The sequence below is a fragment of the Thermobia domestica genome, chromosome 10 (genome assembly GCF_964235325.1).
Source record: "Thermobia domestica chromosome 10, izTheDome1.hap1.1, whole genome shotgun sequence".
Lineage (NCBI taxonomy): Eukaryota > Metazoa > Arthropoda > Insecta > Zygentoma > Lepismatidae > Thermobia > Thermobia domestica.
The window spans coordinates 120,777,539-120,802,736 of record NC_137463.1 but is presented as its reverse complement, the minus strand read 5'-3'; the positions used below and the strand labels follow the sequence as shown (position 1 = coordinate 120,802,736).

Below are 25,198 nucleotides of genomic sequence, written 5' to 3'. Positions count from 1 at the left end.
AGCACCCCGCTAGCGGTAGGATAAGTTGCCCCAAAACACTGGTTTTGTTGTCAGATAAATATGCAGTATAGTAATCTTTCACCACACAATTATCTAGGAACACACAATTAGTTTGAAGGATGATTCTTTTTATTTCACCTTTCTGAACGTAGTATACACTTCTGGATATGTTAAGGCTATTAACACTGCACATTGATACTTCTTAAAGACCATCTTACCTTTCTCTCTTTATTCTCCTTTATTAATGCAACTATCATACGAAATTCGCACTTTTACGTAAATCACACATTTAAAAAGCGATTGGATCATTTACAGCACTAAATAAGAGTATAATTTACCACTTATGGTATTGAAATGAACAGTCAGTATTTTCCGTCCTTCTCTCGCTTCCCGCAAACGCTTCTTTCTTTTTTTAACTATTCCTATTAATACAACAAATTCAGAATAGCTATCTAGTGTTGGAAGTTTTTTTTATCAAAATGTTACAAAATGATTATTTTATATAGGTCTTTGATTAAATATATAATATGAGTTGTCGGATGGCGACAGTTCTTACGTTTAATTCGTTCTATTTCCACTTCTACTTGGTCTACAGATTTCAGTGTTCTCCTCCTGTTATATAAACAGGTTTACTTACCTATTTTAATGTATGGTGGTTTTTTTCTATCTCCATCACCTTCTAGAGTCTTTCAAAAATTCCAATCCCTTCAATATACTACTCTCTGCCGTACTCTTAGCCTTCCTTCCACCACTGCTGTTACTGCGCTTTATTCTGAGACCCAAGTTCCACCTTTAGCAATTCAGTTGAAACATCTCTCAGACAAATTCTGTCTTCAACGTTTCCAATTTACACGATCCTCTCTCCTCCCTAAATTCACTCTGCTTGGACACCTTCATACAGGCCGCAAATGTTCTTCATATCTCGTATCTCTCCCTTTCATATACACCAGCTACCTAGATCTTGCACCACATCTATTACACATCCAGCGAACGTATACTCTCCCTTGCTACTTGCATGACTATCCAGCTTTTTCCCAATCTTTTTCCATCATTTTCCCCCAATACCCTTCCACCCACCTTTTCCCTCCCGTATCCTACCAACATTGTTTTTCCTCATCCATTCCTCCTCTCCCTCAGGACACTGTTCATTTGTACTGCGATGGTTTGTAACGCCCCATTCCCCAGGAGTCAGAGGTTGATTCAAAAAAAGAAAATTCTAAACCAACCCCAAACTCCACCGAAGAAGGGACTACGGTAGGTGGATCCGCGCGGCTCTAGATCACCTGATTAACCTGTGGCTAGACTGTGATTATCCAGTATTCACTCTGGGACAAGGTTAAACAACAATAATATCAAAAATAACAACCCAAATTCAGCTTTCAAATAACAAATTTTATTACAATAAGTCACTAATATCTGAACATATGAATATGGACAGATATTCCAAGAGAGAGGTGAATATTTGCTCAAGCGTTTGAAGAAAAGATATTCACTAACACAATTAAAATATCCAGAAAGAAAAAAATCAAACAATGAAATTAAATTTCAGAACAATTACGCAAATTTTCTTTTAATTAAAAAATATCTTGTACTTTCAGATTGAACTTTGAATTTATAGATTTCTCACAAAATATTTAAGCTAAGAGCAATTCGTAATACTAGCAAAGACTCTAGGAAAAAAGAATGTTTAATATTTCGCACCTAATCAGAGAAAAATTTTACTCGAGCAAAAATATCTTAATTGATCAATATTACTAATTAGAGAAATTCAAACCATCTAAGTGTTTTCAAATGCATGAAAATGCAAGAAAATACATACTAAAATATATTTGTTCTTTTCTGAGTATTTCTCAATGGCTCTGCAGTTTTCGGTACTCTAACACTTAATGTTGTCCGCGAGACAATTTTTTTTTAAAAAAATACAATTTCTTATTGTGCAAAACGAGGTCCTTACCACAGATTATACTAATATAATCACAATTTAAAGAAATCAAATCCAGTTTAGCAAGATTTAGGACCCAAAATTCAAATCTAGAGCAATCAATTTGACCCATTCAGTTTCTTAAATTTACATAAAAGTATACATAATTTCAACCCTCTTAATTGCCTCATCAATTCTGTCTGGAACGCTTATACTCTGGAAAGTAACGGAATACATGTCAGTGATTGAATGCAAGTTATATTAACCCATTTCCAGCTCATTAATGACACTACGTGACCAACTAAACCCATATGTACAAACTACTATTTAACTGCGAACTTCCCAGGATTAAGCGAAACGCAATTTAGCTCCAGTAATATTTTACCTTTGCAGATATTATTACTTCCCTCTGGTTGGAACAGCTATGTCCTATGGTCTAGTACTGACTTTCAGCCAAAATGGGCCCGAGACGAAGTGAGTATAATTGAATTTTTTTTCGAGAAAAAGGCGGAAAAGATAGCTTTAAAAAATTTCAAAACATTGACATCCAAGCAATATAATCACGTAATGGAGCAAATTGAAATCACTTTAATGGGCACTTTTGTCTGACCACCAAGGCTCACTCAAGCACCGGCTCCTCGATGCCGGTTTAACTCCATTAAATTTCAAGAAAAATACTTTCCAGAAAGGAACAAAATTCTCTGAGCTCACAACTACTAACTAAACACTCAATTATGTTCACTGAAAGCATTTTCAATACACTCACTTCACCTTTGGCCACCTTTTTTCTCCACTTTTAACTCTGCATTCAACTATAACACGCGCAATGCAAGCTAAGAGATAACACACGATGAAAAAGCACACGCGAGCCCAACTCCACCAGCGGAGTCAAAACAGCAAGTCAGCCTCACGAGGCAGCTGCTTCGCAAGCAAGACTTGCCACTCAGAGTTGGAAATTCTTTCTCACGTTATTATCGCTCTTTCCATCTTTTTTCTCTCTCTCATTTTTTAAAAAGAAACAATTTCTTTGAAAACGTCTGATACCACATAAACGCTAAATAAACGTTACTGTAGGCCCATATATGACGCAGATACCTCATAATTGAGTATAATTACCCTAAATATCAATATTATTTTGACTAGATATTATTAATACAAATTTTGCATTCAATCATAGTTTACATTTGTTAAAAATCCAGTCAATGCTAATCTCTATTTCCATGTAGCTGGAATGCTACAGGTTCTGGCCAGGGCGTGCATTTGGGATCAGCCTTCTACGATTCCTCTCTTCAGCAATGTTTAAGCTTTCAACTGCCCCATTATGTCCCTACCTTTCTCACTGAAGCTTATTCCTTGTTTGTGACTCTTCTTCATTGTCTTCAGCATCAGTATACATTTATCTGTATCGCCACTGATTCTAAATCTCTCCTTCAATCTTTACAATCTTCCCCCTGGACTTCAAAATCCTCCTGGATTCTTTATGAAATTCGTTTTCTTCTATACCGTCGGACTTCCCTCAACTATACTACTTGCTTAATTTGGTCCAAAGGTCATGTAAACATCCTCGGGAATTCTCTACCTGATGCCGCAGCCCGTTTCGGAGCCCTGCACGGCACTCCCATAGATCTTTCAGTCTCGCCTATTGACCTTTTTCCATGGCTTATTACACTTCATTATCAACGCTGGACTGCTTATAATGACTCCTGTACATAGGCACGTTTGTACTGGTACCATCCTTGCTCTCTCCGCTCTCCATCTTGGTTCATTCAACATACTTTCTCTCCCTGCTACCTCCATTTTCTGCACCGTAACAGGCTTCACATTCTCTATACTCCCCAACGCTTATATCTTCTCCAAAAACGTACTACTCCACTTTGTAACTGTGGTCTCGATACAGGCTACATCGATCATCTCATTTTCTCTTGCCCTCTCTATCAACAATATCGCCCGCCATTTCTCTCAATTCTTCATAAGTTTCACGGTTCTGGCCCTTTTAATGTAGATTCGTTCATTTTCACCTTATCCCCACCTGTTCTTACTGCCTATTATCTTTATTTACAAAGATCTACGTTATTTAGCATCTTATAAGCATCTCTAAAGATTCATCTCAATTCCTCATCTGTTTCTTTTGATCACACCGTCTATAACTGCCGAGAGAGCGATCTTCGCTAAGGCAAGTTGCAGCCGCAGAAGGAAGAAGAACAAAATAGAATCAATTACTTTAGGTGGAACACTATGAAGGAGACATTATATACTATATGCTGCTACGAATAAAGAGAGCACTACAATGTTGTACACTTTAACCTCATTCTAAATAGTAGTTTACTATGTAATGTTGTAACAGATTATACAGAATGAGGTGTTTTTTGTTATAATACGTTGGGTACTTGGCTGGAAAAGCCAAACTCCAGCACTTTCTGATTGGAATATGCCACTTTCTGGGGTCATAGTTTAAGTCAAAATGCAACATATGAGCCGAAAATTCACTTCGAAATCCGTGTATAACACCAAAACGGCGCCCTGCAAGATGACCTTCATGAGGCACGGTATTCCTTTTTTAAATAGCTATTGCTTCAACACTACTCATCCGAGTTTAATGACTAGTACCGCATTCTCTTAACAATAAAACAATCTTTCAACTGTATAATCACACATTGCCGTATGACGTATGAGAAAAGGAAAATTTGGAGGATAATAGGAATTTTGTCAGGAAAAATTACTCTGGAAGTTTGGAGACATCCAGAGCAACCCCAGGTAAGAGTAAGCAATCACATTGTGCTCTGAAAAATACACTTATTTCTTGGTAATGTTTTTGACTAATATGATTTTGATATTTTAAGGCTGTGTCTAACGTTTTGAGCTGAGATCATCAGTCCCTATATAATAACATGGTGAACTTCTTTCCAAAATATTATGAAAACTATGTCTTATGCAGTTCAAACTTTTTTCAGATGTTAACCTACTCCAAAACTACATGTTCACCTTTTTATTTTTAAACTAGCTCTTATAGCTCATTAATATTACATTTTAAAAATAAATGTGACAACGCTGGAAATAATATAAAAATAAACACAAATTCAGGTATTGGAGAATTACCAGGTTTTTTTTTTCTGCTCGTGAAGTTACAAATACAATCTCTCCTGATTCATTCACACCATTGTTCCTCACTGATCTTCAAAAAGTTGGTATGGGAGGGGAAACAAGTTACGAAATGAGAAAAGATCGTTCATCTAATAATGTGGAGAATGGATATCTTCAAAGTTATGTTAGTTCATAATCTGATTATATGATTCGGAAAAAGAAAGGATTGCGGGAGTCAAGACTGGCCGCTATCAAAATTCAGACAACGTTATCCATCTACACATCTTTTTACTTGTGTTTTATAACAAGACTTGTCAAACAGGGTGAACTTTCCCTGTTTTCATTTTCCAACCATTTTTGATCCTAAATCTTGACTTTTGCGAGGTGAAAACAGAAGACACGACAGAAGGAACACAAAATTATTGTAAAAGCATTATCATCAATATTTTGCATTTCAAAATAAGAAATGTTACTTTAAAAAAACTTATAACTTTAAAAGAAATGTCTGGGGAAATGAAAGAACAAATCATGGCATTTTATTCGTGTACGTAACAGTAATATACAAAATAAATAAATAAATATTACAATACTTTTGAGGGTCTAGATCATTTAGACCAGATATTGGTATTCCAAAGATAAACAAATGATTTTTTTTTACTTTTAACTGAAAACGTGATTTACAGAATTATATATATATATATATATATATATATATATATATATATATATATATATATATATATATATATATATATATGTGTGTGTGTGTGTGTGTGTGTGTTATATAGTATTTTGACTCAGTTTCCTGATCAATGCTACGTTATTTCTTAGGAATCTACAATTGCGTCACTTTTGAACAAAGAGACGTTTATTCTTGTTTTCCCTACGTAGTTCATAACACTTCATAATTTTAGAGAAAAATACCTGTAATGTGTATCATTTCTACTCTGGAGATTTATATAAAGAACCAATTACCGGTTGGTCGCAAACTGGAATTATTATTTTCCACTGAGGAATCTTGTCAAACTCTCAATCAAATTTGGCCGACACATGAAAAGTAATGGCCTTGTCGCAAAGTGGAATGATCGCAAATTGCATGGAATCAATAAAAATATATCAACAGAAAGCTATATTGGTCCATATATCCACCCAGATTTGTTGATGATTTGTGGATGAAATATCCCAAGGAGGGCCGGGTCCCCCTAAATTTTTGCTGGCTCCCCTAAAATTTTCACGGTAGGCTTGCAAATGAACTATAATATAGTGATGAACTATCATATGTTGGATCGGGTCCCCCTAACTTCAGCCTGGTCCTCCCTACATTTTTGGGCTGGCTACGGGCCTGGCTCGCCTGGCGAAAATCTCACATAAAGAAAATCTTGCCGGACAAAATATAGCCTGGCCAGATCCTCGCGGGATAAAACTTAGCTATCTAAAATCTCGCGGGACCAAACCTTGCAGTAGCGATTTCTTCTGTATAGAATGTTTAAAATATATATTTAAAATATTCACTGTACACTTTGAAAATAATAATAATTATAATAAATAAATTACAAGACAGAACATAAGTGATTTTATTAATTTTTAAAAGAGGAAAAGAAAGATAGATTAGTAGTTAGTTCCCGGCTTATGAGTTGAAAATAAATATTCACATTTCACGCTCCCCATATAATTTAATTAAATAGAAAGACAAAACAAGAATGAGGTGGCCACTTTTTTTTTTTTTTTTTTTTAATTTACGGATAAAACCTGTCAACTCAGAAACGAAGAATTTATTTATGTAGCTTATGTAACTTGTAACTTATGTAACTTAGATACAGCACTAAAAAGTTTGTTCCATCACCATGATATTGTTCTATATGAACAATGCAATGAACATAAGTAGCCTATTTAGTAAAATTATGAAGGGTACCTTGCATTTATGGACTAAAAATTATGAAAAATATGTTTTGATCAGTGGCGTATTTAGGGGCTATTGGGCTAATACCTACAGAAATAAATTCATTATTACGTTTTCCCATCATACGTACGACACAAATGATGATACGAAAGCAAAGAAGAGCATTTATCTACGTTTAAAATATCGAAGTCATTACACAATTTACTCCAATAATAAATGTGGTTTAAATGTTCTTATGTCACACTATTCGTGGAAGAATCGTGACTCGGAACGGTTGTGAAAACTTCTAATTGAAATTTGAAAAAAATATAAGAATTTTTTTTAACATAAATTAACAAAACGGAGCAATAAAATTTCGAGAAAAGAGCGAAAGAAGTCTTCAAGGATCGAGACGAGACGAGACCTATTAAACTTAGGAGACGAGACGAGAAAACCTTACGTCTCGTCTCGTCTCGTCTCATGAGGAACATTATCTGAACGAAGCAGATATCATTCTTGCTTGTAGTGACTAGCTGGCAGATGTTGGTGCATTTTTTGTATTAATCGATTTTATAGCATATCAATCTCCAAGCATATCATCAATCTGTACGCTATTATTGGGCATTAGCCAACAATAGCACGCTGTAGAATGCATTAGTTTATTATTTAGAAATGAAATAAAATCTTTCAGTTTTACGTCCCACGATTATACCGGATACGCTAAAGGAGACTGTGATGATGAGAATGAACGAAATGCTGTAATGAAAGAAGTGAGAGAAACGTGAGAACCCGAAGAAAACCCACGCACATGGCGTTTGTCCATCACAAAACTAACTTGGCGCGAGTTGAAATCGAACCTCTGACCGCATACACCAGAGGTGAGCACTTTACCACTGAGCCACCGTGGTCCCCGTTATTCTTCAGGGCATAATAACTTATGCAAAAAGAATTCTAGAAATTCCCATATTCTTAATCTGCACGAAAATAGATTTAATGAATGATATTTATTCTATCTGGGTTTATTATACTTCCAAACTATGTTATGCATAAATATCGGAAGTCTAATAGAACGGCTCTGCCTGTTGACAGGTATCAGGCCAAAAGCGGTAAGAAATAATGAGAAGGATTATCTGGAATAGATTTAGCGTCATAAGAATAGCTTTCATCTCCTCCGTCAATCTTCTATATAAATCGGAAGTTATAGAGATCGACTACTTACAGGTCATAAATCAAAAACTATAATACCTAGCGACAAGCGAGTTTAGGGAATTGATTCAACATTTCTCGAAAATGTGCCATTTCTACGCCTATCTTTATATCAAAACCGGAACTGATAGAAATTTACTACTACTTCCATTCAATATTGATTTTCATAGAGCAAAGAGGATAAGATATATCGAGAAGCAGTTTTCTGGAATCCATTCAGCACCCCAAGAATAAATTCCGTGTCCGTCTCCTCCAACAACCTTACATTTAAACCGTAAGCGGTAAAAATCGACCACAACCAGTTTCAACATTAATGGCCATAAATCAAAGACGGAAATAACTGGAGACGAGAGAATTTCGAAAATCGATTCAACGTCAAGAAAATTTACCACCTCTACCCCTATCTCACTATTAAAACCGGAAGTGGTAGAAATTTACTACTATTTCCGGTTTCAATATTGATTTTCATAGAGCAAAAACTATCACAGAGCTCGAGAAGTGTTCGGGAATTCAAACAACGTCTCAAGAATAAGCTTTGTTTCTTTCGTTAATCCTGTATTGAAATCAGAAGTGGTAGGAATAAACCGTTTTCGGTTTTAACATTGATCGCCATAAAAATAAATTGGTAGTAGATAGCGACAGTTTTCGAAACTCTATTGAGCATCTCAAGAAAAATACCATCTTCACCTATTTCTCTCTACCGAAACCGGAAATGGTAAAATAATTTTACTCTTCCAGTTTCAATATTGATCCCCATAGCTCCATAGAGCTCCCTCAGGCCGATGTGGATAGCATACGCGTCTTTGGCGCAGGAGACCCGGGTTCGATTTCCGGTGGGAACTTGTGTGGTTCGTATTCCCTCGCTGTAGGTCCACGTCTCATATAGTCTCGCTGCTGAACGGTACGCTAAGCTGAAATCAAACTAAAATCTAATCCATAGCTCCATAGAGCAAAATCGATAAGTGATATCAAGAAGCATTTTTTTTATTATTATTAATGTTCACCAACGATTTTCTTCTGTCCCACCAGGCGAATATCACCAGGATGATATACTCTCCACATATGCTCTGCCTGATTTCCACATTTCTTTGCCTTTGTTATTAATGTTTCGCTATAAAATGGCCTTTCGGCTCCATCTGGCATTTCGTTTTCTAAAATAAATATTAATTAATACATTTAAATTTACTCGTCAGTTTTGTGTGTGTGTGTCTAACACAGCAGCGGTCTATTTCTCAAAACTACTCATCTTGCAATATATTTTTTTTGAGAATCCATCAAATATCATGAAGTAGAAATACTTGAATAATAGTAAAATTCGTTTCTAAGTACTATTGCTGACAATTTTAATTTGCCGCTTTTTTTTTATAGTATATATAAGTGTAAAATATTTGATTTTGAGAAGTTTCACACTTGTATTACAAGACTAGTAGTTTTGAGACGTAGGCCCCTGTAGTCTTAAGTTTGATTTTTTTGGAAAAAAAAAGGAAAAAATGGGTTCTCGATGCCATTCAAAACGCATATATGTAAATAAAATATATATAGTAAAAGAATCGTACCGTTCTTTATTTTACTCATTTCTAAATTTATTAGACAATTTTGATAAATATACCTAACAGGCAGTAAGTACCAGCATTTAGTATATCGTTCGTTTTTCCTAAGACTTCTCTTTGATCTATATGTAAACTTTTGTCATTTATGCAACAAATGAGTTTGCTCTACGCTCTACAGTCCGAAACTGATTTTATAAGATGAACAGACTTGAAAACAACATAGATAGATTTTCTGAAACTTTCGTACGTTGTTAGCTGCAATATGCCTGTACAGGTGATTATTCGCGGAGATGTTTACGTAGAATCAAGGAAATCTTTACGATCTATGAAGAGAGAGAAAACAGACTTTGTTCTTATCTGCTGTCAATCTGCATTCCATCGGTTTCTTTTTCTCCGCGGACAACCCTAAGTTCACACATGTGACCTAGTGGGGGCAGAGAATGAAAGAAATCTACCTGGTTAGCTTCCTACTTGCTGTTCTGCACTGTTGCAAAATGCAGCCAATATCTTAAACAGCTTTTAAATGGAAGAAAATTAATTTTTAAATAGCGCGCTCTAATATTATCTTAGCAAAAAAAGTAAAAGTGAACATGCAATATTAATACTAATAAACATTTGGTCGAATTTTGAACTGTATAAGATAAATAGTTTTCATAAAATTTTGGAAAGAAATATGCCATGTTATTATATAGGGAAATCCTATCGCATTCCGAGTGTTGGACACAGCCTTAAATATAGTGACGTGGGAAGAGTATTTCCCAATCCTATTTGAAGTTAGAAGATATATATCAATAGTGAACATTACGATCTAAAATTCCTTGAGCGAGTACAATCTATCCAAATTTTATGATTCGTATGTCATTGTCTTCAGAATGATGCAATCTTTTATATGTAATATTGTTTATGTCCTGATAAAATACGTGAAAGGTAACATTTTGAAAAAAAGCGCGAAATTTCGCCAAAAAATCCTTTTTTAAAAAGACGTTTGGATCCTCTTAGAGCGGCCCCAGGTGAAAGTACGCAACCTTAACATATCACAAAAAAAATATGCCGGAGTATTGTTAATGCTTCTTGCAAACACCACTCCGATAACTTATTTAGTGACGTCTTGAAAAAAAAAATTCCAATCCTGTTTGCAAGTAAAACATATATACAAGTAGAGAAAATTGCGATATGAAATTTTTGGAGTAGTTCTAACAATCCAAATCTTGTGGTTAGTACGTCATTCTCTTTAAAATGATTCAACGTTTCAAATGAAATATTCAGGAATCCATGACGTACGAAAAAAGTTAAGTTTATCACAGTATGTTGTACTATATTTTTACTACTTGTAAATCCTTATTTTATTGTAATTTTGGTGCGTAAGAAATTTCAAAATATGTACTAGGCTGATTATGTAATTCGAAGAAGAAAAAGAAATATGTTAGTTATATTATCGATATAAAAATATATTCATATGTTTTATATGTTTTAAATAATAGGATTTTGGGATCTTGGTTGGCAGGACAACAGAGATAAATGAAATTATTCAACGGAGTTTGCGTTTCAATGGCTCAATAATTAATTATTATAAAAAGAACCGTTATAAGTTGGTGCCAAAACGACGGGAGTGGTCGTATCGTTTAGAAGTAAAGTAAAAATGGCAACATTGAGCCTGATATTAATTGTACTATCTTAAGAAGTGGCAAGATAATATATAGAAATATAAATATCATGAGTAATACTGATAACCAAAATATACATACTGATATGAGTTTTCCAGAAAACATGATGGATGTTTTAAAGGGAATATCGGAACAAATTAAGGAACAAGCTCGACGAAGTGATGAACAGTTTGAGAAATTAGATCAAAAGATGAATCAACAGATTAAGGATCAAGCTCGGGATCAAGCTCGGGATCAAGCTCAACAGTTTGAACAGTTAGATTAAAAGATGAATCTACAAGCTCAACATTTTGATGAAAAGTTATAGCAATTGCAGCAATGTAACGATGGCAAATGGGACCAAATACAACGACAATTAAGTCAAATGAATCAGTAAATTACAGTTAGGTTCGAGCGCTATGATGAAGAAATGGGCAAGATAGTACAGAGATTCAACGAAGTTCAAGACTCTGTAGATATTGTAGAGACAACAGTAAATGAGCACGCTAACCAAATCAAGCAGTTACAAGATGAAGTAAACTTCATTAAAGAAAGGCGTATCCACGAAATTGCAGTGCAGACTGGTGGGCATTCAAATACTGTACATACCACATCTACCGCTTGGGAATCTACACGTCATCCCCGAACAACTTCTGAATGTAATGAATCCTCGAGCTGTAATGAAGATACCACCGAAGGAGAAAGAAGAGTGAGGCAATCATCTCATCAGAAACGAAGCCAATACAGGCATTTGAGGACCAACACAGGTAAATCGTTACGGTTTAGAGATGTAAAATCACTTACAAAATTTAGTGGCATTCCGGAAGATATACCAGCGAGGGGGTTCCTCGAAAAATTTGAGGACGAATGTGAACTAATGAGCGTAGACGAATCTTAATTTTTAAAATTACTACCACATATATTATTGCCACCATGTCTAACTTGGTTCAAGGCCATTAGGAGTAGTCTCTGTACTTATTCCGACTTTAAGAACGCGTTGCTATCTAACTATGAGAACGACTTCATGATAGCAAATAGGGATGCATTGCTAAGAAGGAAACCATTCAATCCCAAGGTACATAGAAGCGTTACTGAATTTGTGGTTCCTACATTTAACGAGTTAAGATTATTAAATCCGAGTCATTAAGAATCACGAATCATTGCTTCTATCCGGATTTTATTACCTTTTAGGTTACAACATCTATTAATGTCTGCGCAATGTATCAATTTTAACCATTTGATTATGCTTGTCCAAAATTCTGAAAGTCAATCTGTGATGCAAAGTGGTAATAGAGGGCAGGACAGAGGTCAAGGTAATTCTGGTCGTAATCATATACAATATGCTCCAGTTCGCAACTTGAATATACAACCAGAAAATACTTTCATTTTGTATTTTAATAGCAGAGCAAATGGTCACAATGTTACCGGCAATCAGACGCAACCTAATCGTAGAAATGGAAACTGGAATTTTAGAAATAGTAACCGGAATTTCAACAGAAATGGTAATCATCGCATTTTACACAAAATCGATTTACAGATGGGAGAAATTACTAACTAACTAACTAACTCTATGGTCTATGGAACCCGGAAGTTCAATGCCGCGTTCACAAAAGCTCTCCACTGACTTCTATCCTTAGCTAACTGCATCCAGTTTCTACTTTGTATTCCAATCTCTGCGAGATCCATCTTAATATTGTCCTCCCATCTGCGCCTAGGTCTTCCTAATGGTCGTTTTCCGATTGGTCTTCCAGTCAAGACTTTGAAAGCGTTTCTACTTTCTTCCATTCTAGCTACATGACCCGCCCACCTAAGCCTCCTAGATTTGACGACCCTAACAATGTTGGGTAAACCATATAAATTATGTAGTTCCTCGTTATGAAGTTTCCGCCATTCCCCATGCCCATTCCTCTTGGGTCCGAATATTCTTCTCAGGATCTTGTTCTCAAATACTTTCAGTCTATGTTCTTCCCTCAGAGTAAGTGGCCATGTTTCGCAACCATACAGAACAACAGGCATGATTATCGTTTTGTATATTTTAAGCTTCAAATTCTTCAACAGAATTCGCGACGACAAGAGATTTTGAACCGAATACTAACACGAATTCCCTGCTTTTAGTCGACATTTAACTTCTGCGATTTTTGTTTAAAGGCCTTAACGATTGATGTTGTTTATATTTGGTAGATCACGATATTGTTAAAACCTTACATTACAACATGAATAATTATTCTTGTAAAAGTTCAGAGTGGAAGTTAATGAGGATAGAGATTTTATTGGACTGTTTTCCCAAAACTGGCTAAGATCAATATGTTTATTTTTCATGAGTAAATATTAAACTAACAAAATTAAACTTTATATGATTTAGTAATTCATGGGAAAAAATACAGAAAGGATGGTTAATCGGTCTGGATAAGTTTTTGTTGTGTGTGTTATTTTATCTGAGGAAGACTCAAGCGATTTTGTTCGTGTGTCATAAAAAAATATTTCATTTACACGATACAGCGTAAACCATTCTTCTTAGGAAAATATAGATGGGACAGTTTCTTGGTGGCATGAATTCTTTCAGATGGTTGTCTCATAAGACTCAGGCATTCATATTTCATAGATAAATATTTTAGTTAACAGTCCTAGCATAAGTAATATCTCTTAGTTGATTGGTGGAAGCAATTTTTTCTAGAATGATTTTCTCAAAAATTATCCAGACAATTTTGTTCATGCTTGATTAATAAAGATTTTATTAACTAGCACACAGCACAAGTTATTTTTTCTTGGAAAATTTCCAAAGGAGTAAAGTAGCTTATTGACATAAGTTTTTTTTCTTGGGAGAAGGGGGGGAGGAGATTCCACAAAAGTACCTGTGTTGATTTTGTTCAAAGTTTGTAAACAAATATTTCTCTAAAATCTCGACAATATGATATAAAGTAAGAGTACTTTACAGATGAAGCTTTTTTTCCGGATGATTTTGCAGAAACAGATCTGGCGATTTTGTTCATATTTCATTACTAAATATTTCGTTGACAGTTCTAGCATTCAAAGTAAAACATCTTGTCTGGTAATGAATCCTGAAGGCATAGCGTACTGATGAGGTGATTTTTTTTGTGTGTGTCATAAACAGGCAACATTGTTCATATTTCTTAAATGACTATTTCTTTAAGAACCCTATAATATGGCATCAGTCATTTCTCCTAATATTCAGAAGGGTTAGCCTATTAGTGAGGTGAGTATTATTTTATAATAATTATTTTATCCACAACTCTACAATTGTTGAGATGGTTTTTTTCAATGATATCCTTGAAAATGGCCGTGATAATTCTGTTCATACTTCTTAAATAAATATGTCACTATAAACCTCACAATACGACAGAGGGTATTCAGATACTTTGAGGCAGTAATGGATTTATAAAAACAACTATTTCCTCCAGTACTTCCAGCATTATTTACTTCCGGCAAGTTTCAAATAATTGTTTGGTATGCTGAAGTTACGATGGCTGTGCTCTGTATTAGTCTATAAAGATAATAATGAAAGAGAAAACTATAAGTTTTATTTATATTTCCGAGAAAATAACTTTTGTATACTGTAAGTGGATCAATGATAAGGGGCCAATAAAAAGTATCTTTATAAAGGTAAATGTGAAATACGCATAAGTCTCCGCCTTGTTTAATTGAATTGTAAATTTGGCTTCTAGAATTTTGAATTTATATCCATTTTGGTGCTTGTTCGTTATGCTGAAAAAACTATAAATTACTTGGCTTGTCTATAGAATAAGCACTTCAATCATTTTACATTATATATATATATATATCGAATTCGAATCTTCAGTATATTTATACTTTACATTGTTCCTGTATATCGAGAAAGCAACTTTTTGATGTTTTTCCGACATTTATCTGTTCGTATATACGAAGAATTAGAGGTTATATAGTGCAATGTATGGAAACTAGGCTTTAACTTCGAAGGTTTTTACAGTGATCCAGATTTTCTTTTCGAGTTTTCCCAGTTCCTTAAAAAATCAGATTATTATATTGGAGGGTGAATGATTTAGTGTATATTTCAAAAATTAATATTTTTTTTGACTATCCACCAATAAGGCGTAACTTTTTTCTCTTGAAAAATTACCAGAACGGATAGTATACTGATATATAAATATATATATATATATACGTATATAATATATTTGTATAGGGTATATAGGATGATTTTTAAAAATGACTCAGACGATTTTGTTTATATTTCATTAATAACTCTGTACTGTATGTCGTAATAATTATAATAATTTCTCTTGATAAAATACGGCAAAAGTAACTTACCAATAAATCCTCCCGTGGAAAAACTAAATATTCTCCAAACGTATTGGTATGTAACCAATTTTTGATTAATTTGAATCATCCTCTAATGCGCTTACATAATTTTACGAAAAGGTAGTTTACTCGTGGAAGTAATTTTTTTTTTCTTTCTAATGATATTTAAAAAAAACTGAGACAATTTTGTTCATAAATATTCATAATGAATAAATAAATATTTAATTAAAAATTCTACCATACGACGTAAGCGATGTGTCTTGGAGGAAGCCAGGACGAATCGCTAACTGCAACTTTTTTTTCTTGCTATAGACCGAAAATATTGTGAAGTATTGTGACTGTGAAGGAAAATAAACAAATAAGTTTGATATTTAACGGATTTACATATTCTATGGCTCCTACATGACAGAAACTGATTTTTTCACATCTGTTCGTTTGGCATGTACACTGGCCTATCTAGTGTATTTAAAATCTTATTTCATATTTAAGGTTTCCAGAGATTTCGCATTTTTTTCTCGAATTTAAATCCTCCAAAATTAAGGATTTGATTTTTACAAAAACACCTTTAAGGACATCTTTACACTTTGCAAATCATTATTTCATTAGTAATACATTAATGTAATATAATTCCTACTCTTGAAACAAAGGGAGTAGTTTACTAGTATGAATGTTTTAAACTGGCTGCTTTGCAGCATTTTTTTTTTCATATTTCATAAATAAAGACTCCATTAAAAACCCAACAATATGGCATACTCAACTCTTCTGCATACAAACTTTCAGATAGAGTAGTTTTACAACTGAGACAAATGTTGTATGAAATATTTTCCTTCACATTTCATAAATAAATACTTCATCTAAAACTCTACAAGTTGGTATTTCTCTGAAAAATTATTCTAGTGCGCGTGAATTATTTTTAGACAATTGTTTTGGGTCATGGATACAGCGATTTTGTTCATATTTGATAAGGTTATACATATATTTAAATAAAAAACCTACATTTTTTATTTCCGAGTGAGGAGAGGAGTGGATAGTCGTTGCTTTTGAATGCCCGTCCATCCGTATGTACAGAATCCTAAAGGCCACATCACCCAACGTATTCAGACAAAATTTTTAGACTTACGATTACGCCCTTAAAACTTTTAAATAAATAAGAAAATAACTGATATTTTGCACCATTCAGATATTAGCAGGGATATATTGTTTGCCATACTCTGTGATACCACAAAGTTAACGATGTTGCCAATCTAACATAAAGTTGTATTTTTTTCAAATAACACTACGTCAGGTTATTACATTTAAGTTTACATTTAAACAAAACCTTGCAATGTTACATGTATTATTCAGTGTTACAAACTAAAGGCAGTATCACAAACATCCAAATTTTGGTGACTTTACAGCAATAATAACACAAATAAAACAGACGGGGCCATGCACGTCCAAGGCATTAGTGCCTAATACTATGTTTGTGATATGACGGATTTCGAATGAATGCTCACACAAAATTACAAGGGGTTGGAAATTTAACTTTTTCAAAAACCTTTATTTCGATAAACTGCTTAGAAAAGTACCTCATCCAGTTACGTAGATGGTTTTCAATAGGTGTGAATATCACGATGCCACTTACAGAAACATCTCAAATCATTCTGGAGATATGATAAAAACTGTTAAAGTTCGCAACGCTGTCCAAAATCATGCAATTTCAAGGACTTCTTGTAACTGCACCAAAATGTATTGTTGTAATGTTATAGATAAAGTAAATCAAAACTTCTTTTAAAAAGTTCCCACAAATACGCCATTTTAAGCAATATATCAAATTTTAACACTTTTTTTTTTATATCAAATGGTTTGAGATATCAAATTGCTGTAAATGGCATTATAATCTTTATATCTATTGAAAATCACGTATGTAATTCGATGTGATACTTATCTAAACATTTTTGGAAACAAAGCCTTTTAAAAAAAAGTCGAATTTTGAATTCCATGTAGTTTCGTTTCTGCTAGCTTGAAATACGTTATATGACGACCGTAGTATAAGACTTTAGGTTGTTTTGGATGTGTATTACCCCGTCCATTTCACTCGCGTTATTACTGTTGTAGAACCCTCCAAAATTTGGTTGGTTTTCGATGTTTGTGATATTGTAGCATCCTTAGTTTCCAACTTTGCATAACAAATGTGGTATTGTATGTTTCTGCTTTCCATGTAGATTTGAAATATGTAATAATTTGACATAATACTATTTGAAAAATAAAACTTTATGTTGAGTTGGCAATACTGTTACCCTCGTGATAGCACAGGATATGCCAAATAATGTCTTCTAAAATATTTTCATGATATAAAATTCCAGAGCATTTTGTCCATTAGTTTGAAAGTTAAAAGAGAATATAAAGATAAATGGTCCACCTTGTATAGGCCTATACATGTTTATATAGTCAGAGAGAGTGTATATCAAAATGTCAATTAAAACTTATCCAATAATTCGTGCTAATTCTTTTTTCAATAACACTTAACTCGAAGTTATGGAAAATTTACTTTGGCTACTGAACATATCATAACTGAAATTTTAAAAGCATCAAGTAAATACTAGGGAAAATTTTCATTAAATATTCGTACTAAAATTGAAAAGCTCTTGATTATTTTTAATTATTTTTAATTTTTGTTTTATTTTTTTTAAAAAAAAGCTTGGTAATATGACAACTTAAATTTTATAGCTATGCGTTTTCTGAAGGAAAATGTACATCCACAAGTTTTCCAACAATAATTCACATTTTTTCTTTGATGTGTTATCTGAATAACGACTAAACAAAGCATGAAAACAAAATGAAAGCAGTGATACTTTAGAACTTGCGGTTACTACGTCTGTTGCCTACACAATAACATATTATAATAATTATATTTGGTTTTCTTTTGTTCCTTCCAATAATTTTCGAGAGTTTTCCTTCTTCGAATGGATAATAAAAAAGATTGGTGTGAACGAATACTCAATAAAGAACTCCAATTCGACAATCACTTCTTTATATATATGTACATTTGAAAACATTGGCACTTCTATAATCCTATATGCACATGTTTCGAAAGTGAAAGCCTTATGTAAAATATAACAAAAAATGTGATTTTTAGGGTTATTATGAGGTAACTCCTACAACATCAAAATTCTGTGGACGTGTCTGAGAATTTCAGTTTTTCAGATGCCTTTTCCTTTGTAAAAATTCCAAACAACCTGTGTTGTTCCTTGCAGCACTTCTTAAAATATTACGTAATTCAGTCCCACTTTTGTCTTTGGTTTGCACTGAGGAAAACAAGAACAAATAAATTACCCCAATCAGAAATATATATATATATAATATATAGTTGTTAGTATATTTATATATATATATGTATATTGAGCTGTAATTAATGATGGTGATCGAACAAACAACTTCAGTTTTAATGCAGAAACTATGCATCTTATTTCTGAAGCACGAAAAAATATATATATGTATAGATGTATCACAATAAAAAAGAGTCAATTGTTTATGTACACAAGGACACATTACTAAGTGATCACGCTTGCGTAATTACAGCTCATTTATAATGTATCTGTTTGCTTTTAAATACTTACATTTCTACATATCTTAAGAACAGGTATAATGACATCTGTTAACGTTTGTACATGTTGCTGATTAAGAGTCCGTTACGAACTGCCTGTATTATATTTTCACATGCTTATTAACTACAATCTATCTAGATATATGTATAATTAATGTCCCAAGCGAGACGTAAAGTTCAGTGTCAGTTATGGAAAAAAATATGTTTGGTCCAATTGAGAAAACACGCCTTACTCTGTAGAAACAATCTCTAAACTATAATTTTAATAACACTATTACTACTTATACCCAACACAAAATTTTTGTTAGACCATTTTGAATTATTATTTGTCTATATCTAATATTTATACTGACACTGTGACAAAAAAATAAACTGTTACCAGATATCATTAAACTCCTTTTGTAAAATCTCTTTATCTGTTTCGAGACAATTTTTATTTTCTATTGAAATTTTGATTATAAATTGACAAATTTTGTGATTTAAATTGCGCTTTGTTAAAGAATATTGTGCAAAATATCATATCATTATTATAATAATAATTATTAATATTATAACATATGGAATGATACTTTAAATTTCTTTACCTATTTTTTGGCTTTCTTATATACATATAAAAAGCTTTATTGCAAATAAAAGGCTAACTGGAATGTTTTCTTGAAAATTAGTTACACATTTAAGATGATACGCACAATAGATGTCACAATAGCTTTGCACAATACGGTGGTCTACCTGAGGGTACTGAGCTCCCAAGATTCAAGAGCAAATAAAAAAAAGTCCTTTTTTTCTTTTTTGGCTGTACATATTCCTTATCACAAAACAACACCTTTTCTCATGTTCAGTTAATTAGGCAAAAATAAGTTATCACAGAGCAAAAAATACACACTTCAGATACTTCATCGGCACTTCATGCTTTTTTCTTAAAACATCATTCTTTTTAACTTATTAGATGAAATAAAGTCCCCTTTTTCCTTATTTTATAGAGGAAATATATTAGAACACTCACTATATAATTCACGTTAGAATAACTATTTTCTTTTCCAACATAACAATAATAAATAAAATTAACATATATATAAAAATTGCCCATAAAATGTACATATCATATCGATCATTTGAGATGAAAGTACAGCACAGGCGTTTTTATTAACAGCATGAACGTGACGTCAGAATGACTAGTACAAAATTGCACATTAGTATTTTGGCCTACAGAACTGCCTGTAGAACAATGAAACCAATATATTGTTATGCAGGTTGCAAAAATTGGTACTTGATTATTAATTTTTATCTAAATGAGCAGCCTACTTTGTCTAAATGCACTAATATAAGCAGGTACTCTAGCAATATAAGGGTTTATAAATTTTTTAACCTACCCTGTCTATGGTTGAATGGTGGTTTAAAACAGGCAGTTTACCCTTCTATCAGCAACAATTGGCATGCGTAGTTTTAACATTATATTTTCCTTATGTATGCGATATCAGACTTACATTACAATGCTGCTTGATTCAGATGTGATATCAATTTGAATGGAAAACGAATTGGGGGGAAGGGGTAGAGTATATTGTAAAATAATCTCACGCGATATATATATGTATATATGTTCTAATCTTGAAGACCTTATTCTGAATGTTAGTTGTAATGTCCAAGGTTCAGTAATCCGCAAATATGGATTTCTTCTATGCAAGCAAATATACAGTTGTTTCACTTGTTCATACACTGGAAGGGTGATTGAGATATATACGTATATATACCTCATAATATATATATCTAATAACAAAGTTTTTTTTTTTTTTTTTTTTCACTGGATTCATACAGATAATGAGACTCAACTCACACATACACAGCTCATCACATCTTTGGTTTCAGTTTACTTCAAACATGCCACCGAAAAAAAAATCCACGATATTTGCCAAGAACAGCATAAAACGTAGTCAAAGAGTCTCAATAAACAAAATGCAACTAAAAACTTCGCAGTAACGTTTTAGTAACAGTTACATCGCAGCTGTAACTGTTAACCATAATAACATTTTCTTTTAACGTTTTCAGTACTGTTTTTCCAACAGTGTAAAAAAGAGTGGTAGATAGCGAGAGAGAGAAAGAGAGCAAGGTAGATAAGAGGTAAAACTTTTCTTTAACACAATGTACAATATACTTAACAGTGACTGTACAACAGGATAATAAACTTCATGCCACTGAACTTGATGCGGAAGTGCAGTTCTCAGCTGCAATTTTTTCACTAGTATTATTCACTGTCTCTGCTTGAGTACAAGAGGCCGCAGGAGTAGGTGTGGTAGTTGTAGTTGTGGTAGTAGTAGTTGTAGGAGTTGCATTGCACTCTGAATTATTATCACTCCGAGGTTCTCTCGTTGGTGATTTGACATCAAACACTGATGTATCACTCTCGATGTCTGACTCCACCTGAAATATTTAATAAGCAGTTAAAAAACATACCTATTAACAGAGTTTATTTTTGCTTTAAAAATATGTGCCAGTACTCACCATGAATTTATTGTCAGTTCCCGGGGTAAGCATACGACAGCTTCTAGTTTCAATCCAGATGTATTTGTGTGTGTATGTATGCGATACTTTGTTTCTCGGTAACCACTGCCGGACCTGAAGGAAATTTGATGGGCAAGTAGCTCATTGTCTAAGGAGTATAGATCGCTAAATTCGGTGACCGAACTCGGAGAGGGACAGGCTCAGTTTGGATTGTATGTGGTACTCTACTTCTCGCTAACTACTGGCCGGATATGAACGAAATTTGATAGGGAAATAACTTATCATCTAAGGACTACGAGGGCGGGGTGAAAAGCTCTCGGCCTGACAATGAAAGACTGCTAATTTCAGTTCAAAACTGATTTTTTTCGACATAATCTCCCTTAACTCCAATACACTTGGTCCAGCGTTTCTCCAACATCAATATTCCTTCCCGGAAATGAGAGTCTGGAAGATTTTGAAAATAGTCATCCACGACCCTCTCAACTTCTTCATTCGATGTGAAGCGTTTCCCACAAAGAAATTTCTTAAAGTTTGGGAACAGATAGAAGTTCAATGGTGCCAAATCAGGAGAATATGGGGAATGGCCGAGCAAATCGTACCCCAAATCCCGCAGTTTTCCTATCGCCAACGCATCCTTGTGCACAGGTGCGTTGTCCTAGTGAAAGATGATTTTCTTCTTCAAGCCAGACCTCTTCTCACGAATTTTGGCATCCAGCTGGTCAAGAAGGTTGGAGTAATATTCGCCTGTAATTGTTCTCCCTTTTGCAAGGTAATCAATTAACAGGATCCCTTTCGCATCCCAAAACACATTGGCCATGACCTTTCCGGCAGATACGATCGTCTTCGCTTTCTTCGGAGCTACACCACCGACTTCTGCCCACTGCTTGGACTGCTGTTTCATTTCTGGCTTGTAGTGGTGAACCCAAGTCTCACTCATTGTCACAAATCGCCGCAGAAAATCGGTCGGATCCCTTTTGAATCGGTCCAAAGATTGCTGTGAAAATCGTTTTCGCATTTGCTTTTGCTCGGCAGTCAGCAAATGCGGCGCCCATCTTGCGCAGAGCTTTCGCATCCCTAGTTCTTTGTGCAAGATGTTTCGCACCCGTTCCTCCGATATTCCCACTCTCTCAGCTATCTCACTCACCTTCACTCGCCTGTCATCCAACACGATATCATGCACTTTTCCGATGGTTTCTGGTGTGGTTGCTGTTTTCGGTCTTCGTTCACGTGGGTGATCTTCGAGGGATGTGCGATTACGTTTAAATTCAGCTGCCCACTTTTTAACGGTTGACATGGAAGGAGCAGAGTCCCCGTAAACTTTCGTCAACTTCGGATGAATTCCCGTATGGGTTAATCCATCCAAAACGAAAAATTTGATTACCGCACGATATTCAAGTTTATCCATTTTCACAACTAAGACGCAAGACGTCTAACTGCAACAATGCCTGCAGACAAACTACTTGAGAGAACAAGTTGATACTTGTTATACGAACAACTGAAAAGCGTCCCAGGCAAGAATAATAAAATTTTGCTGATTGGAGTGCCATCTCTGGGTTAGGCCGAGAAGTTTTCACCCCGCCCTCGTAGAGATCGCTATATTTGATGACCGAGTTCAGGGACCAAAGTTACACGCTAGAAACTTTTAAGTTAGGCTCACGGATTATGTTCCGCTTGTTTCACCAGTTTCCACACTTTTAACATATCCTCCGACATATGTTCATTGTCTGTATGTCACTTATTGCTTTAGCATCGACTGCAGAATACCGAGCTCGGAGGAGCTGTGAGTCCAAATATGCACTAGAATTAAACTGTAAAGGAGGCGGTTCTACTATTTTAATGAATAACAAAGCAGAAATGTTCGTACAAGCAGAGGTAACCTAGATAAAGTTACTACAAGACTCATCTGAGAAAAAACACCCTTTCATATTCGCTGGTATATATTGCATTAGTATACAAAGTGCACTTTAGAGAAATATGCCCAGTACTTTATTATTAGTAGTATATTTTTATTTTGAAGACATTCATGGAAACCATGAGCTGCATCTCTTTCATTTAAACGGAATTTCCGTGCTAATTTTTTAACTTCGGTTTCACCAAATATCAACCCATTATTTTCTGGCGAACACTTGGAATCTAAAACTTTAATGTATTGAGGGAAACCAGCATAATCTTCTAGTAGACTCTTTTTAACAGGTTCTGTCACCGGGGCGTCATTTCAGACTTCGCTTGAAGGGAGCAAGAGCACCACCAACATAAGATTTTCACGTTTTGTACTAGTATATTAGTAGACAATCGACTAAAGTATATGTATTCCTCAAACTCTTGGAGCGGGGGGGGGGGGGCAATTGCTCCCTCCTGCCCCCCTAAATGACGCCCATGTTCTGTCAGACTTCTTTTCTTTTTTAGGAGACTTCTGTAATCATTTTTTGTTTCTGTATTTACGAAATGAAATGAAATAAAGTAATATCCATTTTATAAAAGTTTAGAGAAAAAGGTTCTCATACTACGTACTGTTGTGTGCCGAAATAAAATACTGTTACTATAATAAAGCGGAACATGAGAAAACTGAATCATATGAAAAGAAGGATCACCAATGAAATAGTGTACGTTATCAATCGAACAGCTTGGGCTCAATCGAGTCAGGGATTTATCCAGCATTTGTCAAGTATATACCTGCAAAAATCTGTAATAAAGGCTGTTGAGTTATTATGTTGACCAGATCACCTCTCTTAAGCTCTGAAAGTATAGAAATTTAAGTCCTTCACCTTTACAGAGCCCGTCAGTCATACTAACCTATCTTGAATTGGAACCTTACTGAAGAAGCAATAATACTCTACTATTAAGTGATATATTATGCCCAATTCTAATATATTTATTTCTAATTGTTAAGTAAGATACAAGGAATGAAATACATCGCTTACTTTGTATAAAGTATGTTAAAAAATTATGATGATTCGTATCCTGTTTTCATTTAATCACGAACTATTGTAAATGCCATTCTTTTTACATTCTCTGTGAAAGTTTAAAAAAGTTACGTCTTTCCAAAACAGAAAAATAAACATCTGGCTATCATTCCTCATTCCAGTTCGCAAATTCTTCTAAAGACGTATGTAACATTATCTTTTTTTCTTTCATTCTGATCAACAATATCTCTTCCCTATGTAAACAGGAAGAATGGAACTTGAAGACAAATGGAGTTGGAAAGTGATAAAACATAGATTTTTAAGTAATTCAGAAGAAGCAGAGAATTACAAAACCAAAACAACAAAAGAAGACTTTTTTTAAACGATACAGAAACTTAGTGTTCTGTTGACGTAATAATTTCTACTTACATTTTCTACTTAATCACACCAAAAAGTGACATATAAGTACCATAGCTTCTTATAAGAAAGATTGACATGTTACACATCTCCAAGAAATATCCAAGTGCATGATTTGTAACTTTCAGAAAAACTTCGTAACAAAATGTAAAAACTTAAAATTTTTGTTTTTGATATTTATTCTGGTTCCTCATTTCTTAAAACATTTAATTCTCAGGTA

General features: G+C 34.1%; 1 protein-coding gene across 1 annotated transcript in view; it reads right to left on the bottom strand.

Moving 5' to 3' along the window:
• Window positions 1-20,892: 20,892 nt before the first annotated feature.
• sff (BRSK family serine/threonine-protein kinase sugar-free frosting) overlaps window positions 20,893-25,198 on the bottom strand; it is a 118,381-nt gene continuing 114,075 nt past the window's right edge. Inside the window, exon 13 of the mRNA XM_081728514.1 lies at window positions 20,893-21,577. Within this exon, the coding sequence (XP_081584640.1) occupies window positions 21,344-21,577 (234 nt within the window). The 3' untranslated portion in view covers window positions 20,893-21,343. The remainder of the gene's footprint in view (window positions 21,578-25,198) is intronic.